Raw genomic sequence first — 9,974 nt, forward strand, 5'->3', positions numbered from 1 at the left:
ATCACTCTTTGTCCCCTAACTTCTTGTAAGACCTGATGGGGGAAATTACTTAACTTCTCCAGAGATTTAAAACAGGATTTTTGAGTGTCAAATGAAATAGTTGTGATATTTAGAGATTCTGGCAAAAGTATATATCAAGCTGGCATTGTTTTATTTACTATAATTCAGTAATGTCTCGATTATCCAGAAGTCAATGTTATAGCATTGGAGACACCTAAAAGAACAGCCGTAAGTCTAAAAACAAAATAATCAAACAGCTCTCTTAAAATCCGTTTAATTTATTCCACTGAAGATATTGTCAGACTTCATTTACTGCCTGTTGTCTCTTATTTTAAATACAACTCTAATAAGTTTGTTTAACTTCTCAGCAGAAAACACCTCAAAAGCAGCAAATTAGAGGTATGCAAATTAAAAGGGCAGGATGATTGTTTTTAGACAGAAATATTGACAGAAGCAAGAAATCATTATCAACAGATTGACAGAAGAAAAAAAGAAAATATAAAAATGTTAAGGTAAAAATACAAAATTAGAAAAACAGCAGTCCAGGCCATTTAGAGTAGGAGTAAGTAGCCATTTATATCATAATAGTTCTTAAAAGCATCACTATATAATGATACTGTGATAATATATATAGTAATATGACATAATATAACAATAATATTTATAATATAATATCACTTTAATAAAGTATCTATTAGCTTAATGTAATTGTAGATGTATATATTTCTAAATGATGAACAATCATTCTAAAAAGAATTTAAGATTAATGATTAAAAGAAAAGCTTCAATTATCTGGTAAGTTCACTAGTGTGGAACTTCTTATTCTGGCATTGCTAGAAATAAGACACTATTCATCGCTTTTCAAAACTTTTAATATTCAATACACTTTCCATGTTGAGGTAACCTTGGGTTTTTAAGAAAATTAATATAATATTTAGTATAAAAATGAAAACAACAGCAGTTTATTATTTATGACCCATTGGGTTACTGTAAAATTATTTCAAAAATTTTTTATTTACATATGCTACACCAATCAGATATTTAAAGTCTGTCTAAAGCTGACATATTTACATTGTGTGATTAATGGTTTCTTCTTGTCAGATTTATATTTTTTTAGCATGAGTCAGTAAAATCTAGGAATAATTTTAATAAAAACAATTGTAGTTACTAGAAACATTAGCGAAATAACTACTTCAAATATTTTTAAAGCTATCATGTTTTATAATATTTATATTAGTCTAATACTTTCAAATTTAGCAAATGAATTAATGTATATCAATACTGTCTTGCAGCTGGAAAAACCAATATATCAAAAAACCTAAGTCATTTCTCAGATTACATGTTTACTTGGAACTTGAGTCAAAGTTGAAAGTTAGGAGTCCTAACACTCTAATTACTACCTCTGGCTCCTAGGCTGCACGGACAACGAATACCAAAAAGCTGTATATATAAATAATAATTAGTATTATTAATAAATTCAAGTTAGGAACTATTTAGTATTAATTAGATTCTCATCAGTTATCTATTACTATCTAAGAAATTATCCAAACATATAGTGGCTTAAAACAATATCAATTTATTATTTCTTATCATCCAATGGGTTGACTGGACAGTCCTTTTGCTGCTGTCTTCTGGGTTCCCTCATATGCCTGCATTCTTCTAAACCAAGGATTTACCTGGCCTGGAAGTTCCAAGATAGCTTCACTCATGGGCCTGGCAGTTGGTCAGCTGGCTGTCATCTGGAGTACCTCAGTATTTCTCCAAATGGTCTTTTCCTCTCTATTTCTTAGAAGGTGATCCCAGGGCAAGCTACAAGGGTTTATACCCATGATCTGATACTTACACAATTTCATTTCTGCTACATCATTTTGGTCAAAGCAAATCACAGGCCAGTTCAGATTTAAAGGGTTGGGAGATGGATTCTACCTCTTGATGGGGAAAAGCAGCAAAGCATTTGTAATCATAATTGAGTTTGTTACAGGTTACTAGTAAATCTAGCATTATTTTTAAGTGATCTTATTAAACTATTAAAATACTTAATTAATCACATACACATTTACATTTTATAAAGACAATCCACATCTCCTGTAAATGTAGATTTGGGTTGCATGTACTCTTTTCAATTGTTATATGATTGTGTACCTCTGTGGTTTTGGTATGTTATGTAAAAACTTTAGTATGCCACAGTATTTCTATTAAAACATATAAAATAAGGCATTTGAAAATATTTAAATGTTCATTTTAATTATAACTATAATCACTGCAAATTTATTACTCTTCATGAGAATGGCATCTATTTTGATATCTATTTTTATGCCGTTTTAGAACAAGATTGAAAGGTATATTTGAATATGTGTGTATTTTTAACCTAGAATGCAACGAATGAACTAACTAAACAGTCATCAAATGCGAAGTCTCTGAAATATGAACTCCTAGCGAAAGAAGAACACATAAAGGAAATGCATGAAAAGTATGTTCTTCATATTTTTATCCATTGTATTTGGTGCCACCTAGTGGCAGTTAGTATTAAACATTGCACCCCAAAAAACAATACCAACTTAAAAATTGTTTTCTTTCCTTAGTTCATCCTTGAGCCTACTTAAGATGAAAATTTAAGGAATATTACATATAGTCTAGTTGATGGCAATATAGTTACTATTTTTTAATTAAAGTAATAATATTTAAAGTTATATTTTCCTTAGAGTAAACATTTAATTTTGAATAAACATTAGTGGTCTAAAGACTATGAACAAAAAACTTTAGAATATAGTAATTATTTTGTCAAAGATGTGTACGTAGATTGATCCTTATATTAGATTTAATACCTAAGCTTATAAAGCTAAGGTGGAAAAAACGGAAAGTTTAATTTGTATTTAAAATAACTGGAGGGTTAAGAAAGTTTGTATTTTATGTGTTTATTAATAAAAAAGGGTTTAAAATGTTCTATCTCACAATCTCAAATGATTTTCTTTCTATATCTTTTATAAATATACTGGAGCTTAGAGGTGATAACATCTTTGATAGAATTCCAGTCTGTCATTGATAATTTTAAACATATAAATATTTCACATACATACATGTATACAGTACCACATTATACATGAAAATCACTTAAAAGTGATGTTAACAGATAAAACTATTAGATAAAAAGGTTGTTTGATTTTTTAAACAGACTATCTTGAGGTTTATTTATCTATTTAAAAGCAGTCTTGCTTATTGTGTAACTGTGAGGGCTCTGGAGAAACATTCTTTGAATCCTGGCCCCTCTACCTGCTAGCTCTGTGCCTCAATTTAGTATTAACTCATAAAGTTCTTGTGAGGATTAAATGAGTTAGTACATGTAAAGCTCTATGGCAGTAACTAGCACATAGTAAGTACTCAATATGTGTAGGCTATTGTTATTATAGTGGTAATAGTAGTAGTAGTTATCACTGCATCTACCATTTTATATTCAACATATTATCAACTTAAGCCAAACTAATATGTCAATTCAATCTTATATGATATTAAATTAGAAGATATCATACCTAAGTTTAGTGCCTTTACATGATATTAGATTTTACTTTTGTTGATTAAAGTATGGAATTGTTTCTTATCACTGTTGTGCTTTTTTATGGCTTCTAAATATCACTTTGAATTTTCTTAGCAATGGAAGTCTCTAATTTAAATATAAAATTTTGACTTTTCATAAATTTTGTTAATCTTTCTGAGTTCCTTTTTTGTTTAATGCATTTATAATACTATAATTAGCAAGTCGCAACTGGATTATTGATTTTAGGAGTACTCAAAATGTTAATAGAGCAATATTTATCCCATGCAATTATTTTATTTATTTGCAATTTCATTAATATCAGAAAGCATTTAAAAATTAACAGTATGTATAACATGAGATAATACGTAAGATATTATCATTGTGAAAGTATTTTCTATCACTTTTGATAAAATGCCTTTTTTACCTTTCAAGGATGTCGCGATTGGAGAGGGACATAACCATGAAAAGACATTTGATAGAAGACTTGAAATTTCGACAGAAAGTAAATTTGGAAAGTAATGAGAGTATTAATGAAATGTTAGAAGATCTTGAAAAAAAGGTATCGATTTTCATGTTCCTGACATATAAAAAAATCACTTTTCTTAATAAAATTTATAGAAAATAATCATAGAATATATGGGTACTGTAACATAATTATTTGCTCTGAAAGTATATTATTTGTTTTAAAATTCAAGACTCCAAAATCTTCTACATAATATAGCACACATTCTCTTAATATTTGTAAATATACCATGAGAAGATAATCAAGTTTAATTTTAAATATATTGGATATTCCCAGGATACATATTTCCATTTTAGTCAGCATTTGATTTTATTTAAACTACAATTTTTTAATGATAGAATCAAGCATATATTTTTAAATGAAAACAGTGGTAACCAATAACTACCTAAAGTTTTTAAAAAGTGTATTACTACAATTTTTTAAAAGTCTTTGTATACTCTTAATTCAATGTTCTTAGGAAGACTTTCTAAGTTATGTAAATGTCTAACCAGTATTCAGTGCACCTGAAATTAATATAATATTGAATGTGGAACTTTAATTGAAATAATATCTTAATATAATAAAATAGTTATGTAATATCTGACTCCAAAGTAGAAATCAGCAATTTGCTGACTAAGAGATAAAAAAAAAAGATGCAATTTGCACAACTCATAAAGCAGCTTGTGCTTTGGCATTTGCTAAATGTTATACACTCCATAGAGAGCATTTCCCTTACTTTCTTTGTTGGAGATAAAAATTTAAGTAACAATTAGCTCAAATGGATTTAAGAGAGAAAATTTTACATGAGTAACACAAATGAATATGAATTTTCTTACTCTTTCCCCCCAACTCACCCACATAAATTATAATTACTTCCTATAGGTTTTGTTCAGTGTTACTTTTAAATTTTGCATATTTTTAAACTAATAATCATTTTGGATAAAGTCTTAGAATCTTTGTATAAGTAATTATATATCTTTCGTGGCATTAAACAGAAAAAGAAAGACTATTTCTTCTAGTATTTTTTTTCAAATGTATAATATGCTGTATTATTTACTTTTATTCTAAAAAGTACATGTAATATTGGAGAATACAACTGAAAATTATCTGTAATTGGGCTTGTTTAAGAATCAAAAACAACCATTCCTGCTTAAGGATGTTTAGGTTAATAATTAAAGGAAATGTAGTTAAAATTAATATTGCATTATTAGATGGAAAACAGATACCAGTATGCATACTTCTTTTGTACAAATTTTGGTTTTGCTATTGGTTTAAGGACTGTTAGTCCTCATTCATGATATGAGTTCTACAAATCTTATTATTCTTGAATTCAATATCATTTATGAGAAAATAAATGAAATTAGACTTATTAATGTATTTGTTTGATTTCTGGCATACTACTAGAATGCCTTTACCAATAGTAATTGCCTCTGTGCTTTCACTTTAGGTGAAGACATTAACTGAGGAGTGTTCCAACAAGAAGGTATCGATTGATTCACTAAAGCAAAGACTTAGTGTCGCTGTTAAAGAGAAGTCGCAATATGAACAGATGTATCAGAAAACTAAAGAAGAACTAGAAAAAAAGGTATCCTTTTAGGGCATTTTAGCTTAGAGATGGCCTATAACAATGTCTCTTTCATTTTTAAAGTTGTAATATTTTCCTTCCCCAAACTATCATGAGCTACTTCAGTGTTTCAGATAACTGCAAAAAACACTTTTTTCTTCACATGAAACACTAAGAATTTGTTTAACATTAAAAGTAGTCCTGTATTAGAGAAACAGTCTTTATTATTTCTTGTAAATGAAAACTATTCTTAATAACTGGCACAAATAGATATAATGTTTAGGTCCATTTAAACTTACAAACTAATTAAATATTTCCATTTGATGGCTGAGATCGTTTGCTCTGAAATGGCTTCCATGTTTTTAAAGATTTATAATTTTTAAAAAGCATAAACTAATTTTGATGATAAATATATAAGAATATGTGCCCAGGATATTTTATTGAAAATAAAAACAACCATCAATTTTAGCCAAATAAAAGTAAATACATATGTAGAGGTGTGAAAACTTGTCTTTATATGATACATATAAGTAACTCTTCCAAATCTATTTATGAAACAGTCTTATAACTACTGGTCTTTTGCAGGATCTCAAGCTTTCTCTCTTAGTATCAAAAATAAATGAGACTGAATCTGCAATGGCAGAAATTGAAACAGCAGCATCTAAGCATCTTCAAGGATTAGCATTACAAAGTGAGCAGGCTCTAGAAGGTGCACAGAAGAAACTGATGTTAACCAATGAGAAAATAGAAGAGTTCACCAAATTCGTGAAGGTTTGAATTATTTTTGCCTTACTACCTTGTACTTTAGTTCAGGCGGAATTAGTCAGTGGCCTACTTCAGATGATTGGGGGAGTACTTGAAAGTTTCTTTCTTTTTTCCTAACCCAGAAAGCATCTTATCCTACCTAACTTACCACATCGTTCAAAATTTTTCTATAAAAAATTTATTTTTATAGCTGAGTTTAAAATTTTTCCATTCTATTAATATTATTTTCTTAATGTCGACTTAGTTATAAAATTGTAGTAATCATGTAATCAAGGCAGGTATTTTAAGATGAAAGAATTAAGTGATTAATTTCCATTGTATGGTTCTTTTGGAAACCAACCAAGCAAGAACAAACAGAAACTTGTTCATTAAGGCGAGGAGGTGTCTGAACCCCAATCCACAACCTATCAAGACATGGAATGGCTAGAGAAATGGCAAATGACTTAGCAGAACAAAAGGAGGATAAACCCAAGTGCCTACAAAGGTTGCCTATCTAGAAATTATCTGACACCTGAAGAACCTGGAAAGGCTTAGGAGTTGACTCCACAGGGAACCACCAAAGCGGAGGGTGAAGGGGAGGGGCGGATACAGGGATAAACAGGTGGTTTGTTTGAAAACCTTATAAGGATCTTTTAGACCTTTGGTCTATACTTCTGACCCACACAGTCAGGCAGTATTCCTCCTTTAACTCTGCTGGAAAAACTGAGAAGCAGCAGCTCTGCTTTCATTGAAATGAAGCACAGAGAGCTGGAAATCTGGTGATTGCACAGCTCCCTTTAATCCCAGTGTGAGTTGTTTATACCTCTGTTTAGTACCTTTTATTCTTCCTTTTATTATACTTAGCAACTAGATCTGTTGCCACTAGATAGATTCTGAGTTCCTTAAAGTCAAGGACATGTTTTGTTAACCTCTGTTCCACAATATGTACCATAGTGCCTTGCAAAAAGTCCGCATGCAATAATGATCACTAACTAATCAAATTTTCCATTAGGAATGTGAAATGTTAATAATAATTTTGACATTTAAAAATAACTGAAACAGTTTGACTGTAGTGGGAGAGTCATTCTTTTCTTTTCTTCCAAAATTGCAATGTTCTTTTCTTTTTTTAACTCATCTTGGATGAGTTAAAAAATAGTATAAGTTCCTCATACTATTTTCTTCAGAAGGCTTGCATTATTAAAAACTATTAAAAACTTGCATTGTAATTTCTATCATAGTAGTAGAAATTTACTTAAATATATAAAATATTTTCAATTCATGTATCTTTATAAAATGAAGGTTTAAATGTTCTCCTATGGAATAACACCACCACTTACTGTCTCCTTTCCCAAATAACCCCACCATTATTTGAAGCACACAATTAGCCTTGTTGCATATATAATATATATTAAAGTGTATTTATATATATATATATATACATATATATATATATATATATATATATGTATATATATATATATATTAGTTCTCTCAAATCAGTCTTTTTTTTCTTTTGTGGGGTTCTCTCTCTAGATAGGTCAGTTGTTTAGGTATCTTTTAAGCCTCCAGTAGAGAAGGTCCTCTGGTGAACATATAGTGGACTACTTGCAAGTACCCTTATTCCCTTAGGTATTGATGTTATTTATAGGAAATAATATTCCTGGGCTTATAGATTGAATGTAAGATGGCAAATAACTGGTTATGTATCATGCTATATTCTTCATTCATTTGAAAATAGGAGTTTACAACATTTTATGCCAGTGTTAATAGTATCCTATATTGAACAAATCCGTTACTTTGTTTCCTTGGAAATCATAGATACCTTGGGAGTTTTCTCATTTTAAAAAAATCCGTTACTTTGTTTCCTTGGAAATCATAGATACCTTGGGAGTTTTCTCATTTTAAAAATATCTACAAAATGAATAGAACAAAATATTTTATCTCTTTTATCTCTCGTAACAAAGGTTTCAACAGGTATAAAGTCAAACCAATAATGCCTGACTCGGAGGATCCTAAATGATTGCAGAGTATTAATTTTAGTAAATGTAATTTACCTTTTCCAGATTTAAAATGTCATTTCTTCCAAATGCTTGTTGAATAGTCTCACTGTTTAACTTAATGACAAATACTATCATTGAATATTGTCATTATTTTATTCATGATGTAGAACTATTTTTATTGTGACCTTTAGCTTCATAAACCTTTGTTCTCTTATTTTGTATTTAGCTTGGGTTTTTGTTTGTTGCAATTTTTAGCCAAGATATAAAATATGAAATGTATAATTATAAGATTTATACAAAATGCTAATTCTTTTTTCCTGAAATAATCTCTGAATGTGTCCTTTTAAAAAATAAGAATTGATAGGCAGAAGTGTTTTAAGTAGAAAAATGGATTTTTTGACTAGATATCTGATTAAAGACTTGAAGTTTCATGACCTCATAATAATGTGATGGGTATACCTCTTCACATAAAGTAGTTTAGCAAGAGTTATTTTTTAAAAAGTAATTTTTAAATTTATGTCCAAGGAAATGAATGATATTTAATGACAAAGTGAATACCTAATGTCTAGTTGTTCAAGAGTGATATATTAGTCCTTCATATTTTTCACCAACAAATATAATATGAGTGTATGGATGTCTTAGTAGATAAATTCAGGATTGCTGTAGTTTCACAAGGCTTTAATTTGAGTAACATATTAAAGATTATATAATAGGAAAAATTAACAGATATGGTTAAACTATTTTTAGTACTTTTTAGGAACTTTTCCACTTTGTTTCAGTTTGGTATTTAGATTGCCCGCATTAGAATCATCTGATTTTATTGCATGTAAATAGAATGTATAATATTGGGCCCCAAATATATTGAATCAAAATCTCAGTTGGGATGGGACCCAATAATCTGCATTTAATAAGTTAACTAAATGATTATTATGCATAATACAGTTTATAAAACACTGCCTTAAATTGTTTCTATTAATTGAATTTATATAACAATCTATATTAGTTTAGTATTTAATAGCAACCTTTACCACTCATGACCTCTAATGGTAATTTGACATTTGTTTTTCTTAACTGTGTTTTAGGGCCAATGTATATTTGATACTGGCACCACTTCTGCTGCTTAATCCATTTTTCTAATAAAGGGCCACTAGCAAACTAATACCAAAATGAGAAACATCAGCAAAGGCTGGATATTTGGGTCTGAGGAATGAGATGATATCATTCTTCTCTTTTCTTCCTTGCACATAAAGCCCTAGCACTAGGCAGACATGCTCAGGACCCACCATCTGAGGCAACATACCATCAGTGACTTTCTAAATCCTACTGGGTTAGATCTAAGCTTGTACCTTTTAAAAAATTCAAGGCATTCCATAAGTTGACCCTATCCAATCTTCTTTCCGTCTGCTCTACAACTTTCCCCCATACTGTGTGCAACGCCACCTTTGCTCAAGTTCTGCTTCTCATTTGACATGTCATTCCCTCTTTGTTCTGTTCTTCACTCTGAATCCTTGACATTTAGCTCAGTGCCTTCCTCTTTCGTGAATCCTTTCTTTAAGTCTGTGGTTAAGAGGAAAGAGCCCTACTCTGCCAGTTACTAGCTGTTTTATTGCAGGCAAATGACTTAATCCTCTG

General features: G+C 29.8%; 1 protein-coding gene across 5 annotated transcripts in view; it reads left to right on the plus strand.

The window, feature by feature from the left end:
• CNTLN (centlein) overlaps positions 1 to 9,974 on the plus strand; it is a 269,734-nt gene that overhangs the window by 227,440 nt on the left and 32,320 nt on the right. For all 5 annotated transcript variants that reach the window (XM_023533714.1, XM_011365337.2, XM_023533712.1 and 2 more), the window contains exons 20-23: positions 2,373 to 2,470; positions 3,965 to 4,091; positions 5,482 to 5,619; positions 6,184 to 6,369. In XM_023533714.1, the coding sequence (XP_023389482.1) occupies positions 2,373 to 2,470; positions 3,965 to 4,091; positions 5,482 to 5,619; positions 6,184 to 6,369 (549 nt within the window). The remainder of the gene's footprint in view (positions 1 to 2,372; positions 2,471 to 3,964; positions 4,092 to 5,481; positions 5,620 to 6,183; positions 6,370 to 9,974) is intronic.

The sequence above is a fragment of the Pteropus vampyrus genome, unplaced genomic scaffold, assembly GCF_000151845.1.
Source record: "Pteropus vampyrus isolate Shadow unplaced genomic scaffold, Pvam_2.0 Scaffold109, whole genome shotgun sequence".
In the NCBI taxonomy this organism is placed as follows: Eukaryota; Metazoa; Chordata; class Mammalia; order Chiroptera; family Pteropodidae; genus Pteropus; species Pteropus vampyrus.